At 29.6% G+C, this 19,655-nt stretch overlaps 2 protein-coding genes and 1 pseudogene across 2 annotated transcripts; 2 read left to right on the top strand and 1 right to left on the bottom strand.

Moving 5' to 3' along the window:
- Positions 1,455-2,840, top strand: LOC109330966 (annotated as a pseudogene).
- LOC109331101 (UDP-glycosyltransferase 84B1-like) lies at positions 5,409-6,819 on the top strand. The gene has a single exon (XM_019565396.1). It carries the CDS (start codon positions 5,409-5,411, stop codon positions 6,693-6,695), a length of 1,287 nt encoding a protein of 428 aa, XP_019420941.1. The 3' UTR covers positions 6,696-6,819.
- LOC109331075 (UDP-glycosyltransferase 84B2-like) lies at positions 11,221-12,675 on the bottom strand. The gene has a single exon (XM_019565350.1). It carries the CDS (start codon positions 12,654-12,656, stop codon positions 11,271-11,273), a length of 1,386 nt encoding a protein of 461 aa, XP_019420895.1. The 5' UTR covers positions 12,657-12,675; the 3' UTR covers positions 11,221-11,270.

Genomic DNA, 19,655 nt, shown 5'->3' with positions numbered 1-19,655 from the left:
TATATGTTATCACCTCAATAAAATTTTCCCCTCCAAAAAGTTTACACATTCCTTTTGATCACCATACATGATTTGCTCATCAAACACATTAAATATCAATGATTTATGTTATACAATCATTATTCCTTTTAATCACCATCAATGATTTGTCAATCACGTTAAACATTTTAAACTGAATCCATTTTAACATCTGACTTACTTCTCCCTCTCTATTATCCTTTCATATATCCATCCTTTTCTCTCCCCCTTTCGTCTCATATTTCACCATTTTTTCTCCCATATCTACATTCCAATGGTTCATTCATATCTTAAACCATGTTTGCTACTAAACCTTATAACAAGGGAAATAAACTATTGATATAGCCCAAAACTTACACCTACCAAAATAAAAATGAAGGTATAGTGACTTATTGAGGATGCAGAAAAATGTCCATAAATATAGATTGTTAGGGCTATATCAACGATTTTGTGTCTACTATCACTTGTTTTTTACAGTCATTATATGTCAAATTTCTTCTAGTATACTTTTTCATCAAAAAATAAAATCATACTCTCTTCAAAATTTCTATCTAAATAAACAAATGAAAGAAACTCGACATTTTCCTCTTCCCTTTCCTTGTACTTTACTCTCCCATAAATATATACAAAAAAAGATTTAATTTAACTCTTTTGCTTTATTTTCTACCCTTAAACCAAAATAATTATTATATTACAAGAATAATCCCTCCAGTCATATTCTTTTTAACAAATAATACTTATATAAGTGGAAATATATACTATCACAATATAATATTCAAATTATTTATAATAAACCCACAATCTGTGTGAAAAACGAAGTCTATTAGATGATTTATTTTAAAATCAAGCTTATAAATGATTTATTTGTAATCAGTTTAAAATATTCTTATTAGTTTACCAAATGATACTATCATATTTTTAAATGATTAGACGAATAAGTGTAATATTTATGTATTATGAGTGTAAATGTTTATACCTAATTAGTACATCTATTATTCATGTATATTAGTTATATTTAAGAGTCAACCCGATAATTAAATATGAAGGTGTTTTTAAAGAAACAACGCTTTCTAAGGAAACGATGTATTGGTTTCTTGTACAAAAAACATCATTCATCACTTATGTGTGTTACTTATATTTAAGAGTCAACACGATAATTAAATTCTTGTACAAAAAGATATGAATATAATCATATTTAAAATTGAAATATAATCTTTAAATTTGGAATATAATAAATTCATATATCTTTTACTTTGTGTGTATTAAAAGATTCGTGTGCAAATAAAAATAACATTCATCATGAACCATACAGTAATTTCTCAACTTTGAAAATTGTTACAAATCATGACATATATAAGACATGTCTTCCTAGCATAGATCACTCGTCATATTAACCATAATAATATTTCTCTCTTCTTACCTCTAACCAAGAGAAGATGTCAGAAGAAAACACATTAGAAGTTCTAATCTTGTCATTGCCTTTTCAAGGCCATCTCAATCCCATGCTAAATCTAGGTAAACACCTTATCTCAAAGGGTGTTCATGTTACCTTCGCTGTTACAGAAGATGGTCGCCACCACATGAAACAAAACCTTCATAACTCAAAAATTCAATTTGAGTTCTTCTCCAATGGTCTCAGCCTTGACTTTGATCGTTCAAATATCGATGTATTAATAAATTCTCTCAACGTCAAAGGTTCTAAAAACTTTTCTACTCTTCTTACTACTCTCACCAAAGTTCATAACTACTCTTGTGTCATTATCAACCCATTTGTACCTTTTGCTATTGATGTTATTGCGGACCATGGTATTCCTTGTGCAATGCTTTGGATCCAAGCTTCTGCTGTGTATTCCATTTACTATCGCTACTACAAGAATATAGATTATTTCCCCAATTTGGAGGACCCGAATGAGAAGGTCAACTTGCCTTCGTTGCCAGTTTTTGATGTTAGAGATCTTCCTTCTTTCATTCTTCCTTCAAGTCCTCGTTATTACACAGTTTATATGAATGATTTATTCAAAGCATTAGATAAAGTAAAATGGGTTTTAGGTACATCATTTTATGAAATTGAGGAAGAGATAGTGAATTCCATGGATTCACTAAAACCAATTTACCCTATCGGACCATTGGTTTCACCATTTTTGTTGGGAGAAAAGGAAACCAATGATTTTAGAGCTGATATGTGGAATGCTGAAAATTCATGCATAGAATGACTTGATAATAAACCACCTTCCTCAGTTATCTATATATCATTTGGTAGTATAATAGTATTGTCACAGAAACAGATGAATAATTTAGCTACAGCTTTGAAGAATAGCAATAAATCATTCTTGTGGGTGATTAGGTCACATGGTTCTAATAATTCTAATGCTTCAGATTTGCCACTTGAGTTTTTGGAAGAAACTAAAGGAAGAGGTTTGGTGGTGAAATGGTCTCCTCAAGAAAAGGTTTTAATGCACCCTGGTGTGGCTTGTTTCGTAAGTCATTGTGGATGGAACTCTATGATTGAGACTTTGATTACAGGAGTGTCTGTTATTTGTTATCCAGAATGGAGTGACCAAAGAACAAATGCTAAGCTTATAGAGAATGTGTTTCAAAATGGAGTAAATCTAAAATGTGATGAAGATAGGGTTGCAAGTACCGAAGAAATTGAGAGGTGTATTAGGGAAGTGATGGAAGGGCCAAGTGCTCTTAAGATAAAAAAGAGAGCAATAGAAATAAAAGAATCGGCAAGGAAATCATTACAAGAAGGTGGGACTTCTCATCAAAATTTAGATAAATTTGTCAACGACCTCACTGAAACTAATACAGTCAAGGCTTAAACATTTATACGTTCCTCGTATAACACATAAAATAATGGTATTTAAAGAATACAATAAAATAATGGCCTCTAAGATAGTTTTTTTCTTTATTTTATAGGAGGAAGTTGTCATGCAGTTTGTTTCCAAATTCATCAAAAATAATAACAATGTTGTTTCTACTTCTTTGTTTTTTGTTTAAGAAGGTTATCACTATGATTTGTAGCTAATGATAATATTACAATAAGCTTTAAGCTCTGGCTGTTACAAATGGTTAAAAAAGTTGGAAAGGTATAAGATTAACTACACCCAAAAAGTTAAGTGTTGAAAATTATGAAGTGTTATTTTTTTATATTCAAACTTTTCAAACCTAGAGAAAATAACTGGTTGCATCAAGTAAAATGTATTTGTTTATGGCCTAAAAAGATATTCTTCAAAATATAGTGGATATAATTGGTTATAGTAGAATTGCCTTCTATTCAGGATAACTTAAAGATTATATGATTTTCTGGTGGAAAATGGTGGATGGTTTTGTTTAGTGAAAGTCAAATTCTAAGTTTAGTAGAATTACGGTTCCAAAGTGTGTATTACTTCATGCACTACTTCTTTTTTATTGGTGAGAAAAAAATTGAATTATATATATGTTAGTTTTCTATTTTTCTGACCAATGAGAATGAAAGATAAATGAAGAGATAAACATTTTAGGATTGAAAATGTTCTCACATAAATATTAAACAAAAAAGAAACAATAATTTAAAAAATGGAAGAATTTTTGTTCATGTTGTTCAAGTTAATATAAATTGACCAAAAAAACACAAGTTATTAAGTTTTCGAGGTGAGCATAGCACAACGTAAATGTTGTCTAATATTCATGAAGTTATAGTTTCAAATCGTTGAAATAGTCTTTCCGCTTATGGAGATAAAACTTCATTCATTTATCCACTATATAGTCTTTCCGCTTGTAGATAAGAAGGTGAACCAGTTTAAATTATTGGTGTATCTCTACTCTTCTCCCTACTCTCTTTATTGTTAGAGTATGTACTAGGTTAATTTTCGACAACATTTCCACTGCAACATAATCTAACATTTTTAGTGAAGAAATGTTTGATCTTGTTGAGAAAACAAATTCACCTCCCCCTTAGTTTGTCATCTTAATCTTTCACTATTAGAGATGCATTTACGCATTACAGACATCAAGCCAATAATGAAATGGTATTACGACCATTAGGTGCTAATGAAATCCTATATGAAGAACCAAGGTGTTGCGCTCCTATTTTTTGTCACACGATTTTTCGAAGTCGCTACTATATTTGTTTGCAGTTAAAACATATAAAACTCTATTTATATCAAATTTAGGATGAAATGGTCTTTAAAATAAGAGTTCTATGTTCAGGAGTCGATTATGGAACAAGGAAAGTATTAGCATCCTACTCGCTCATTATAAAACAGTATTTTAACTAATTGCATGGATTAAAAATTAAATTATAAGAAATCAAATATTTAATTTTTATTTTGTGTGTAAGAATTCATATTGTTCCTAGTATCCCTAAATGCAATTGGAATAAAAAATATGTAGTTCTAGATAAAATATTAATTAATTGGTTTGATTTAATTTTTTTGTTCGACTTAAAAATAGTTATTTCAATTTAGTGGAACTAATTAATAGCGAAGAGATGATATTGAACATAGACATTCTATCCGCTTTTGGCAAGAAGTTGGAGACAGTGTGAATCATAATCAGGCTATAAAAATTCCACTATATTTTTTTAATAATTAAAAATAGATATTGTGAAGAAGATTTTGCTCCTAACTTTGACTTGGTTTTAATGAATAACCCAACATGACAAAAAGATAATTAATTATTTATTTTAATCAATTTAAAATATTCTTATCAGTTTACCAAATGATATTATCATATTTTTTTAAATGACTGGATGAAAAAGTGTAATATTTATGTATTGAGAATATAAATTTTTATACAGAGTTACTACATCATCAATTATTCATGTATATAACTTATATTTAAGAGTCAACGTCATAATTAAATATGAAGGTGTTTTTGAGGAAACGATATTTTTTAAGGAAACGATGTATTGAATTCTTGTACAAAAAAACATCATTCATCATTCATGTTTATTACTTATATTTAAGAGTCAACATGATAATAGATTTCTTGTACAAAAAACATCATTCAACATTCATGTTTATTACTTATATTTGAGAGTCAACATGATAATTAAATCCTTGTACAAAAAACATCATTCATCATTCATGTTTCTTGCTTATATTTAATAGTCAACATGGTAATTGAATTCTTGTACAAAACAAACATGAACGTAATCATATTTAAATTTGGAATATAATATTTAAATTTGGAATATAATAAATTCATATATCTTTTACTTTGTGTATTAATTGATTAGAGTGCAATTAAAACGAACATTCATCAAGAACCATACAGTACTTCCTCAATTATGAAAACCGTTACAAATCATGACATATAAGACATGTCTTCCTAGTATATATCATTCAGACACCAGTCCATAGTAACCACAACAATATTTATCTCTTGTTACCTACTCACCAAGAAAAATGGCAAAAGAAATAATAGTAGAAGTTCTAATGGTGACATTGCCCTTTCAAGGCCACCTTAAACCCATGCTAAATCTAGGTAAACACCTTGTCTCAAAGGGTGTTCATGTTACACTCGCTACTACAGAAGAGGGTCGCCATCGCATGAAACAAAACATTCAGAACTCAAAAGTTCAATTTGAGTTCTTCTCTGATGGTCTTAGCCTTGACTTTGATCGTTCAAATGGTGACACGTACATCAAGTCTCTCAATGTTCAAGGATCTAAAAACTTGTCTACTCTTCTTACCAGTCTCACCAAAGTTCATAACTATTTTTGTGTCATTGTCAACCCCTTTGTACTTTTTGCTATTGACGTTATCACACACCATGGCATTCCTTGTGCAATGCTTTGGATCCAAGCTTCTGCTTTGTATTCCATTTACTATCACTACTATAAGAATATTGATTCTTTCCCCAATTTGGAGGACTCGAAAGAGAAGGTGCACTTGCCTTCGTTTCCAGCTTTTGATGTTAGAGATCTTCCCTCTTTCATGCTTCCTTCGGGTCCTCCTCATTATAATGTTTATATGAATGATTTATTCCAAGCTTTTGATAAACTAAAGTGGGTTTTAGGTACATCATTTTATGAAATTGAGGAAGAGATATTGAAGTCCATGGATTCAGTAAAATCAATTTACCCTATCGGACCATTAGTTTCACCATTTTTATTGGGAGAAAAGGAAACATATGACTTTAGAGCTGATATGTGGAATGCTGAAGATTCATGCATAGAGTGGCTTGATAGTAAACCACCTTCCTCGGTTATCTATGTATCATTCGGTAGCATAACAGTATTGTCACAACAACATATGAATAATTTAGCTACAGCTTTGAAGAATAGCAACAAATCATTCTTGTGGGTGATCAGGCCACATGACTCTAATAATGCTTCTGAATTGCCACGTGAGATTTTGGAAGACACTAAAGGAAGAGGTTTGGTGGTGAAATGGTCTTCTCAAGATAAGGTTCTAATGCACCCTGTTGTTGCTTGTTTCATAAGTCATTGTGGGTGGAACTCTACGATGGAGGCTATGGTTACAGGAGTGCCTATTATTTGTTATCCAGATTGGACTGACCAAAGAACAAATGCTATGCTTATAGAGAATGTGTTTCAAAATGGAGTAAATCTGAAACGTGGTGAAGATATGGTGGCAAGTACTGAAGAAATTGAGAGGTGCATTAGGGAAGTGATGGAAGGGTCAAGTGCTCTTAAGATAAAAAAGAGAGCAATGGAAATAAAAGAATAAGCAAGGAAATCATTACAAGAAGGTGGGACTTCTCATCAAAATTTAGATAAATTTGTGAACGACTTCATTATAACTAATACAATCAAGGCTTAAACATTTATATGTTCTTCATTTCACACATAAAATAATGGTATTTAAAGAATACAGAAAATAATGGCCTCTAAAGTAGTTTTGTTCTTTATTTTGTAGGAGGAAGTTGTCATAACATGTAGTTTGTTCCCGAATTCATCAAAAATAATAACAATATTGTTTGACTCCAGTTAAAATGGTTTTTTCCTCATTATATGACCAAGAATTCACCCTTAATCCTAACTTCATCATTTTTGTTCATTATTTGTTCATCATTTTTGGACCAAGAAGTCACCATTAATCTAAATTTTTGATGTTGCTTATGAATAATCTAAATTTGTACAACTCTCCCTTACATTTGTCTCCAGGAAAATTAAAATACAGGTGGTTCAACCCATAGGTTTTAAATGAGGGGGTTTAGAGCATTCTAGACAATTGACACATCATTAATCACTTTAGTTAAAGGACCCTCCGACTTATTATTGTTATTCGAGACCATAATGTTACATTCTAATATCACATGTCTATTGTTTCTCTCTCACCTAGGTTTATATAAGCTTCTTCTCCGATAAACAATTTAGCTCTATGGTTGTCTTCTAAAAATTTATAATTTTTTGTTATATACATGTCAATAACAAACAAAGGCAAAAACTAAATTCATTAACTCAAACAATCAAAGTGTATTTATATAGATCTATATGTATAAAATATCTTAATTATATATATAGCATATGATAATGTAGATGAAATAAAAGAAAAACAGAAAGTGCAGTACATATGCATGTATAAATGCACTTTAAAGTTATATAACTTATATTACATATATTATTAATATGCAATTGAAAAAGTTAATTAATTTAGAGGATACAATGTACATTGATAGAAGGACAATTGTTCTTTTAATATACAGATGGATTCATATTGTTATCAAAGCAATGAAAAAGGGAAGTGACTTTTTTCAAGTCACGTTGAGCTCATATGATATAACTTTTTTTTAGTTTTAAATTTGAGCAATTATGATAATCGTATTTTCATTTGAAGTTTTCAACCAACATCAAAATATGCACAAATATAGTCTATTTGTAAAAATGTTTCTTATAATATAAAAGGATATACTATTTTATTTTGAATAATATAACTCTTAAATAGAGAGTTATGTTTTTAACTCTTCATATACTAGAACCAACTAAAGATTATAATCCAATTTTGTTCCCCATGAAAAGAGGATGCCACTATTGGCTAAATATAATAATAATAATAATAATAATAATAATAATAATAATAATAGTAGTAGTAGTATATAGGGTCCACCAATATTAGACAAAAGAATAAGTACTAAGTTTGAATGATTAAATAAGAAGAATATAGCTTGACATAATCAAAATAAGTAGAGAATTAAATATCAATTTTGTTATGAGTATTTTTATAACACCCTAATTTTCATAATAAATAAATAATAATGGAATATTTGAAAGCTTAAAAGTTATCATATTATATATAAAAAATATTTCTTTAAATCTAATTAAATATTAAATTAAATAATATATTGTAAAGATACATTGAATTTTTATAATAACTTTATACACTAAACTAAAAGGTAGGACATAGTCTACAATTCATCTTTAACTTAATACAAATAATCTAAAATAACTTATAAAATAAAGACTAATTTATAAAAAATAAAAGAATTGGGCATGATTGTCTGATAATTGATCTTCAACATAGTTTAAACTCAAATTTCTTAGACATGTCACCTAGAAATATCAGAAAACTCAAACATAGTAAGACAAAAATCTCAATAACATTATTTTTAAAACATTGAAACTTTAAAATTGCTAGCATTCACGAGTACGAAAAATATTCATAAAGAATAGTAATAAAGATTAATAATCATAATACATTATCTTTTAATATAAATCATAACTTATACAATATCAATTAGAAGATATGTCACGCAAAAATAATAACATATCAAATTTACATATTTGACATCAATTGTCAAATCCTCGGTCCATGATTAAAGGTGTGCACATACCAAGCCTGGTAGAGGTGCCTACCCATCACCCAGCGCCTTGTGTTTAAAGTAAATGTCTTACTTCATTTCTAAAAATTAAGTTTGTCTTCACGCGATGGAGAATTCATTTGCATGTGTCCATGTTAATCAATAGATCCGAAAATCCGATCAAGATTCAACACAATTAGGTCATAAACCCACTCAATAACCATTATCCACTAAAATTGGATCCTAGATCCCCTCAATAATCACGAGTCAACATAATTGGATCATAGATACCCTTAAGAATCACCAACCACTATAATTCATTTTAAAAATAAAAATAATATACAACTAAAATTGGGTCTTACAATCAGTGTTGTGATAACTAGACCGAACGATCCAAGCAGTTCGACCGCTGATCGGAGTCGAAAACAGCTCTAGTTTGTAGTCTTAACCAAATGAGAGGTTGTGCTGCTTTGAACAGGAGAAATTATGTTCCGACAATGTTAAACCCGGTTGAACCGGGATGACCCGGGAAGTGAACCGGACGGTTCACTTAAAATTTTAAAAAAATAGATTACTACTCTAATGTTTTGTTTTACTCCGATCGAAAGAAAATGGAAAGTTATTATTTCAAAATAATTATACATAATTATTAATTATATAAAATTTGTTTACTCTAATTATATATGAAATCTCCCGGTCCGAGCAGACGGTTTAACCTATCAAACCTAATACGAGACTTCTTCCAGGTTGATGTTCGGTTCATATTTCAAAATAATGCTTACAACCAATTATGGATTGTTGGGATTTAAATTGACTAAATTAAGAAAAAATATTATTGTGAGAAATGAGAATATTTAATATGGATTGTTGGATCGTTTTTGCACCATCGAAATTAAAAGAAGTGATTATGTAACCAATAAATAATTTTTAATCCTAACTATATATCCATATCACTAATATATACACCTATGAACTCTAATCGTGTAATATGCAATATAATAATTATGTATGATATTCTTTGTTTCCACTTAATAGTTCAAAGGCAATTGAACCAATAAGATTTTCTCACTTCAACGTGTTTGAAGAAATATAAATGGACATATAGAATTAATTTTATCAAGGCATTAATTCTCATGGTGTACATCTGATGTCTCACAATATGTGTCACTCTATGTGTCATGAGCTTGTGATTGATTAGAAAAATGCATTTAAATTAAAATTTAAGTATTAAGTATTTTCTTAATCAATCACAGACTCATGGCACACAGAGTGGCATAAATTACGTAGAAAAGATGTACTCACAATTCCCAATACCAAATTATAGAGTTTTAGGGTTGTAATATTACCTATAAGATCAAGAATCTCTACCTTTTCCCTAATTTTGCCTCCTCTATTTTTCTCTCTTCCTCTTCCTCCATCTTTTATGCTAAGTTGGAGGTTAGATTCTAAATGTTCTCATATCCTTCTTTTTATACTTTCCTAAATCTCGACTAATCATAATTCTTATTCTTATTAGAGTTGAGATCTTTCATTCTAATTGATCTAAAAACTTGATAACAATTGTCAACTTCTAAATATTATCACAAGTCACATATTTCAATTAAAAATTTAATGATAAATATCAATCAATTTCTATTATTACATAAACTTAAGAAAATAATATTGATTATACAAGAAAACAAATATAAAATCATAAAGATAAAATAAAATAACGTATATACAAATTGTATCATGCAAAATCAAATAATATCTTAACACACATAATTGTATATTAATAATAATTGTAATCATAACAATAAAAATAGTATTCTATTATTATCTTTTATCTTAACATTGAACTACCTTCTTCAACTAAATTGATTATATCATTGTCTTTATTTATCAAAAAAAAATAAAACTATAATATGAGGTTCAAGCATTAATTACAAAAATATAGTAATTTTTGAAATGTTACAATTTAAATTTAGAATTACGAAATTTCAAGTTAAAAAATTAAATTGAGTTTAAAATTCTCTACGAATATATAATAATATAAAAATTGCATCAACTATGAAAATTACATGAGGTCTCCATAAGAAAATGTTTCATGGCAATGCTATTTATTAAGTGAGGGTTTCGACCTTTATTGAAATCCCCTCAAAGTGTATAGGTTTAAACCCTCCACATTAAAATCACTATAGAATATAATAGTATGACTTTTAAAAACCTTCACTAAACATTTCTGGCGATTATAATTGTGGCTAATTAGCTCGGGCATAAAGCCTAATGTAATATTAGTATTTAGTAGATATCATTACTTACAAATCATAGTGATAACCTTATTAGAAAAACAAGTAACTTGAATCAATATTATCATTATTTTTTATGGAACTCCAAACACACTACATGTTATGACAAGTTCCTCCTACAAAATGAAAAAAAACTACTACCTTGGAGGACATTATTTCCTGTTGTATTCTTTAAATACCATAATTTTATGTCTGAAATGATGGACATATAAATGTTTAAGCCTTGACTATATTGGTAGCTTTCAAGTCGTTGATAAATTTATCTAAATTTTGATGGGAAGTCCCACCTTCTTGTAATGATTTCCTTGCTGATTCTTTTATTTCAATTGCTCTCTTTTTTATCTTAAGAGCACTTGGCCCTTCCATCACTCCCCTAATACACCTTTCAATTTCTTCAGTACTTGCAACCCTATCTTCATCGCATCTCAGATTTACTCCATTTTGAAACATATTCTCTATAAGCACAGCATTTGTTCTTTGGTCAGTCCAATCTGGATAACAAATAACAGGCACTCCTGTAACCAAAGTCTCAATTGTAGAGTTCCACCCACAATGACTTATGAAACAAGCAATAGCAGGGTGCATTAGAACCTTCTCTTGAGGAGACCATTTCACCACCAAACCTCTTCCTTTAGTTTCTTCCAAAAACTCAAGTGGCAAATCAGGACTATTAGAATTATTAGAACCATGTGACCTAATCACCCATAAGAATGATTTTTTACTATTCATCAAAGCCGAAGCAAAATTATTCATTTGCTTTTGTGACAATACTGTTATGCTACCAAATGATACATATATAACTGAGGAAGGTGTTTTATTATCAAGCCACTCTATGCATGAATCTTCAGCACTCAAAATATCAAGTTTAAAGTTATTAGTTTCCTTTTCTCCCAACAAAAATGGTGAAACCAAGGGTCCAATAGGATAAATTGGTGTTATAAAAAACATGGACTTCACTATGTCTTCCTCAATTTCATAAAATGAAGTACCTAAAACCGTTTTTACTTTATCGATAGATTTGAATAAATCATTCAGAAGATTATAGAAATGACGAGGACTTGAAGGAAGCATAAGAGAAGGAAGATCTCTAACATCAAGCACTGGCAACGAAGGCAAATGCACTTTGTCATTTGGGTCCTCCAAATTAGGGAAATAATCTATATTATTGTAGTAGCGATAATAAATGGAATACAAAGCAGAAGCTTGGATCCAAAGTAGTGCACAAGGGATGCCATGGTCAGCAATAACATCAATAGCAAAAGGTACAAAGGGGTTGATAATGACACAAGAATAGTTATGAACTTTGGTGAGATTGGTAAGGAGAGTTGAAAAGTTTTTGGAACCTTGTAATTTGAGAGAATTGACTAACGCCTCGGTATTTGAACGATCAAAGTCAAGGGCAAGACCATCAGAGAAGAACTCAAATTGGACTTCTGTGTTTTGTAGGTTTTGTTTCATGCGGTGGCGAGCATCTTCTGTAGTAGCAATTGTAACATGAACACCATTTGAGATGAGGCGCTTAGCTAGATTTAGCATGGGGTTGATGTGGCCTTGTAAAGGCATGGACACCATTAGAACTTGTAAAGTTTTTTCATATGCCATTTTTTTGTGGGTGACTATGTGAGAGAGGAAATAATTGTGGTTACTTTGGATTAGTGTATGATAGATCAATGATAAGAAGACATCTTATATATGTGATGTTTTGTGATGGATTTCAAAAATGAGAAATTATTATATGGTTCGTGATAAATGATTTCAATCTCAATCAAATTATTATATAAACACACTAATTAGAAAATGATGTATCAATTTATTTCAAATGAAAAGAAAGAGTACACTACCAACGCCATCTGTCTCCCATCCACAACCAATCAAATGCGAACACATGGCATACATGTATTCTCTATCTAATTTTATTTTATTTCAGTTCCTGATTGATTTTTTTCTTTTTTATTTATTTAAATTTCCAAATAAAAATATTTCTATATTTGATAATTAATATATTTATTTCTAAAAAAATTAATAATAAAAAACATAAATATAAAATAATAATAAATATCTTTGACCAAAATAATAATAATTAAGAGTGATAGAAATGATTTATGGAATTTAAATAGTCATTGTGACCCGTGTCGTCTCTTCATTTCTACCTCTAGCAGAAAATTGGTCTATAATCAATATCCTCTCTTTACTATTGGTTCTATTTATTTTTAAAAATAATTAAAAAATGTATCGCCTAATTAATTTAAGAAAATTGAATAGCCTAATTATTGTCAATGTCGCCTCTACCTTTTTGTTTCAAGCGAAAAATACACCTACGACCAAGGTCGTCAATTTACTATTGATTCCATCTACGACAAGTACCTTCTCTTCACTATTAATTACATTTAAAATTCATAACCCATATTTCCATTTTATTATTAAATAAATTTGATGGAACTTATATAGTCCGGTTATATTTTGCGTCATCTCTAACTTATCTGAAAATGGAAGAAACTCTACTATCAACATTGCCTTTTCGCTATTAGTTTCATTAAATTGAAATAATTTTATCTTATAAATATTTTTCGAATCAATAAAAAAGAAAGCAAATCAAACCAGTCAAACATACTTTACGTAGACTATATAATTTTGATTCCCTAATGCATATATGAATACGTAGAGCAATATGAACTCATGTTAGATACACAATAGAAAATTAAATATTTTTTAATAAATAAACTTGTTTAATGGTATCAAAGTTCATGTTGTTAGGCGGAAGTGGTGCTAATACCTTCCTCAGTCCGTAATTGACTTATGAGCTCATATTTTTTACTTAAAGACCATTTTATCAAATTTGGACTTAAAAGTAAGTTTTCTATATTTTAACCATAAAAAAAACATAATGGAGACTCTAAACATTTTGGGAAAGATCGAAATTTGGTTCACATCTTCCTAAGTAGTAGAGTCATCTCCAATAAAAAAATCGGGCCACAATAATAACCTTGTCTACCAAAATTGAGGTACATTTTTTTAATCTACTTAGGTGCCTCAGAAAGTTCATAGCCTTTTGTATGGGGATGTTTATATTATGGGCCAACAAAAAAATTAAAAAAAGACAAGTTTATTTTCTTTCTTTTGTTATATTTGTCATTAGTAAAAATTGTTAGGGTGTGTGTAGTCATTCTCATTGTTCTGCTCTCAACTGTTAAGAATTCCATATATGTGATCTTAGTTATTATTCTTTAATTGTCTAAATAAATATATATTTTGAGCTTAATTATTTAGGCTTATATTTTAAAATTGAGGATAAGGTTTTGTTTTGAGTGAAGTGAGAATCACTTAAATCTTTGTCATGTCATGATTATTTTATAATTGAGTGAAGGAAATGACATAATTAATTTTAATATTACTCATCATATATTCTAAACATTAGCAATCACTTACCACATTGATCCCTAATTCAATTGTGTGTTCTCTTTAATTTTGTATTTACTTGAGTTAGTTGTTTTTCTCCAATTTTTATAAAATTCACTCACTAGTCTTGTTACTAGATTAGAATTTATTTAAAAATATCTCAAATTTACACCAAATATCTAATTATAACAATCTTCTGATTTTTCACTCGTCAGATTTTCACTAGTCTAATTTTCACTCAACTAAATTTTTACATGTTATATTCTTCACTTGTCTAAATTAGTTGTTAAGTTTTTTAAGAATTCACTTCTATTGTTGCAATATTAGGTGATAAATGCTTAAGATCATTGAATAAAAATTGAGACTACACAGTAGTCATTAAACATGCAAAAAACTTATTATCTTAAAACAAAGATAATATCTTCAAAGTTGGATCTTATCAAGAATTAATATTATTCATTTGTTATTCATTAAGATCAAGAATTATATAATATTCATTACATAACAACTTTTGGACTAACATATTGTGCTATTATAAAATTTCAATTACTTTCCCCAAAAAATATTCATTTCAATATTTACTTAATTGTTTTTTCTATAAAATGTAATTATTTTGTTTATCCTTTGGAATTGTTGATTTAAACATAAAATTCTTTTTAAAGAATAAAAGTAATCATGTTTAATAATATGTTTATCCTTCATAATTTTTTATTTAAATTTAGGAAAATTATGTTTTATAATTGGCGCACATTTTAAATTTTTAATAAATTGAAAAGGTATATCTTTTACCAAGTATCAACGTACAAGTAGTGACAGCAATGGATACTCACAAATAATACCAACAACGAGTCGAGTCTAAGTTCGTGTTTTTGGACATATAGATAATTAAGACCTGAGATTTTGACACTCCTGTTGGATAGTTCTAGGTCTGGATAATGAGGTATTGAGATCTATGTGTATCCGAATCTATATGCATAGCAGTATAATTATAATATAATGTTAATCATAATTGTAATGCTATATTGTTACTCCATAATTGTAATATTATATTAATTCATAAATGTGATTGATATGTTGTTAAATAGTGATGTTATATTATTAAGGAGTTTGATGTGATGTGATGTTATTAATTCAAGAGTAATCTAATGTTACATTGACTAAAGAGTTCTTCCTAAATCAATTTTCTATCACAATGTTGAAGTAGAGACTTTGTTTTTTATGTTTGTTTAAGTAAAATGAGTTGTATTTAATAGCCAATTTAAATTGTTTTAAAACATTAAATTATGTTCTAAATTTTTTTTCTTATAGATTGCCTAAATAAAATATAAGAGTGTAGAAAACAAACAGACAATTACATAAATTACTCACAATTATTTTTTAATATTTTTGAATTTGTGAATACCCGTAGATTCGCTAGGTACCTAAGAACCCGCGACTAAATGGGTATAAGCACAAATTTGGGTGGGTCTAATTCAAAAATAATACAACTGGATGGGTGCAAATAATACACTACCACGATCGATTCACACTTATTATCATCCCTATAAACAAGAGTATTGTACAATGTACAAATGTTTAAAAAATACTAATTCATAATTTTTCAATACTTTACTTTTTGGGTGCACTTAATCTTATATCTTTGAACATATAACCATTTATAACACCTCGGGCTTAAATCCTTAATGTAATATTAGGTGACATCTTACAAAACATTGTCATATCACTAGGTTTTTTATTTAATTTGTGGAGGTTTTTTAAATTTCACCTGCTTTTGTTCTTTACCTCCAATTCCTTGATATTCCCTCCATGTCAAATATGTATAAAACTTAATAATCCCTCCCAAATTCCTTATTTTCCAATGGAAATTGTATTTGTTATGTTTAATTAAGCTTCCTAGGTCATGTGACTTTTTTTGTCCATAATTTTGAGACTTATGTATGTGACATTGCAAAGTTATTTAGAACCTAGTGTCACAATATTCGATGTCATGTTAAAAGTATGAGTTTGGATTTATGGAGATCGTAAATGTGTAGTTCAAATTAATAATTATTTTTATAGTTATATGTGCAGTGACTCTGATGGATTGTTTGAGCCCAATACTACAAATAATATACAAATCAAAGTATCTTTATTATTTGAGTCCAATAATACTATAGTCTAGAGTGAGAGATTGAGAAGAAATACTCACCTTTCCAACAAATTCTAAGATTATATTATGTAATTATGAAGGATCACAATTCCCCTTTAATGTTCATTATTTTATTGTTATCTAATTAAACGGGCCATAAGTAGTAGGCCCATATTCTATTAGTATTGCAGATACCATTCACTTGGGAAGTGTTTCCAATTGGATTAATGAAAAGAATTATTTAGTTAATTTCTTAGTAGTTAATTATTGTTCTCATACCTCCTAAATTTATCTCTCCTTCTTCTTTCACTCACTCCGATCAAACATTAAACTTACTAGTTTTGTAAAAAGTAGCCTCTCATCCAACAACACATCGTTGAACGTCAAGATTTGCTACAAACTTCTATAGAAGCCCCCCAGAAAAAATTTTGATCAGGTTAGTGGATAAGTTGACTCGCTTAACCACAAACAAAACACAACTACCACCACCATAGCCTCCTCCTCTTGGATCTCAACCATAGCCACTACCTTCCCCATCTTATGGCTTCGGGTTTTTTCCACCTCAAGTATGATTAAACCCCCAAAACTACAATTACAATCCTTTGATGGTACAGATACACAAGACTGGTTGTTCCAAGATGAATAATATTTTAATTTATATAAAGTATCCAATTTTCAACGTTTAGAACTTGTGGCATTTTCCATGAAAGGAAATGCATTAAATTCGTATAAATGGATATTTCACATTAATCAACTTATTAGTTGAGAGAGTTTCACTGAGGGACACTGATTCATTTTGGACCATTTGCTTTTATCAACCCTCAAGTGGAATTACTTAAGTTTAGAAAAACTAGTACATTTACTAAATATCAGATCAATTTTGAACGTTTGTCCAATCAGGTTGTGGGGTTAACACCAGAAATGTTGTTAAATTGTCACATGTATGGTTTGAACCTAGAAATTGGACATGAATTAGTCATTCAACAATGTTTTTCAATAATTCATGCAATTGGGTTAGCTAAATTAGTTGAGAACAAACTAGCAGCATCACACACTAACCATGGTAGGTTTCCATGACCACAAGTGCACCCCACAAAGTTTGTTCCTAGTGGAAACATCTATCAGCAGCCCTCCCCGCTACTTGTCAAGCATTTGATAGTAGTTGAAATGCAGGAGTGTCGCTCCCAAGGATATCGTTACAATTGTGATGAAAAATACATCATTGGACATCACTTTGAGCCTAAGTTTTTATTGTTCTCGATTGAGGATCCTATTGAGGGTTTCAATATGTCAAGTTCTTCATTTCAAATGCTTAAGCCAACAATGGGCACTATTGACAATGATAATTCAGATGTCATCCATTTCCATTTATCCAACCAAGCACTTCAAGGTCATCCATTGCCTAAAACTCTTAAGTTTCAAGGCAAGGTTTATGGTTATATTATTATTGTTTTGGTGGATAATGTAATATTGGAAGCTCTCACAATATGATGCAGCCATACATTACTTTATTTCTACAATTACCTACTTCCCCAACACTCAAATTTCTAGTGATGGTGGGGAATGATGAACGCATTTACTACACTGGCCTATGCAAAGAGACTCTAATCTATATGCAACAACAATTATTCTACATACCATTCTATCTCTTATCCACACATGAAGCAGATGTTGTTTTGGGTATGGAGTGGCTGAGTACTTTGGACCTGGTTACCTATAACTTTGTTATTCTCTCTATGACCTTCACTCATGACCAAAAACCTATAACTTCAATGGGCAAAACATCCTTTGCCCCAACCCTAACCATTTTTTATCAATTGCAGCATTTATCACACATAGATGTTATTGCATACATTTTTTTGTGTCTCTCTCACCCCATTTCTCTCTCCCATACACCTAACCCACTTTCTCTTCACTACTTACTAAACCTCTAAAAAAAAACCATATAAAAATAAATTCAAACCTTACTAGATGATTTTTCAGTTTTATTCACTGCACCAAAAAGACTACCTCTACTAGACCTCATCACTACAAAATCATTCTCCTTCCAAACACATCCCTTGTTACTGTTAAATAGAGATGGCAAAACGAGTTGTCCGACTAGTTTTGCCCGTGCCAACAAATGCCCATAAAAGTTTAAGCGGGCGCGAGCATGCCAACATTGGCTAACGGACATGCGGGCGGTCCGCGGACATTGTTGAATGATTAAAAAATTATATAATAAATAAAATTAATTTAAATAAAGTAGTTGAAGATAAAAAATTAACAAAACTTTTTTTTTATATGAAATTTAACTAATCACATTAGATTACAATTTTTTAGAGATTAAAAACCACATTACATCATAACTTATTTGAAATTTTCTTATTTTTCCTTAAATTATATATATGGATCGCCCGTATTTCTCAAAGGAAATGTCTGCAGGCTTGGCAGGCGAAACAGGCAAATCAACAAATTTTGTATGTCATGCCCACAAAAATTGCGAGCTATGCGAGCACGCTCACGACTATTGCCCATTTGCCATTTATATTGTCAAACTATACTCCTACCCCCATTTCCAACAAGAGGCCATGGTAACACTACTAGAAGAAATGTTGCAAGAAGGCAAGTTGTTTGTGGTACTAGCCCATTTTCCTCTCCGGTTTTACTAGTTCGCAAAAAATATGGCACTTGATGTTTTTACATAGACTATCGCAACTTAAATGCCATTACAATTAAAAATTGTTTTCCGACTAATAATTGATGAAGTTTTCGATGAGCTTTTGGATACTCAAGTTTTTTCGAAGATTGCCTTCGATCCAAGTATCACCAAATCAGACTTGAAAATCATATGCCTATTGAAAATTAAAAAAATGAAAGTGTTTGCTAAAAAAGTTTAAAAAACTGTTTTAATAAAAATAATTTTTAAAACACTTTATTGAAATTATAATTTCCGTATTTCAGTTCTAATTAAAAAATAATTTTTAAATAAATTGAATATCAATTTGATGGATTCACCGACAGTCTATTCAGTTTTTATATTTACTAATTGAATGATTTAAACTATGATTTAATATATTTACATAAATCGATAGCTA

The sequence above is a fragment of the Lupinus angustifolius genome, chromosome LG17 (assembly GCF_001865875.1).
Source record: "Lupinus angustifolius cultivar Tanjil chromosome LG17, LupAngTanjil_v1.0, whole genome shotgun sequence".
Lineage (NCBI taxonomy): Eukaryota > Viridiplantae > Streptophyta > Magnoliopsida > Fabales > Fabaceae > Lupinus > Lupinus angustifolius.
The sequence above is the reverse complement of the archived record's forward strand: the minus strand, read 5'-3'. Positions and strand labels throughout refer to the sequence as shown.

What these genes read in the sequence shown, in the direction of transcription:
- LOC109331101 (XM_019565396.1), top strand. Translation starts at nt 5,409, where the DNA reads ATGGCAAAAGAAATAATAGTAGAAGTTCTAATGGTGACATTGCCCTTT.
- LOC109331075 (XM_019565350.1), bottom strand. Translation starts at nt 12,656, where the DNA reads ATGGCATATGAAAAAACTTTACAAGTTCTAATGGTGTCCATGCCTTTA.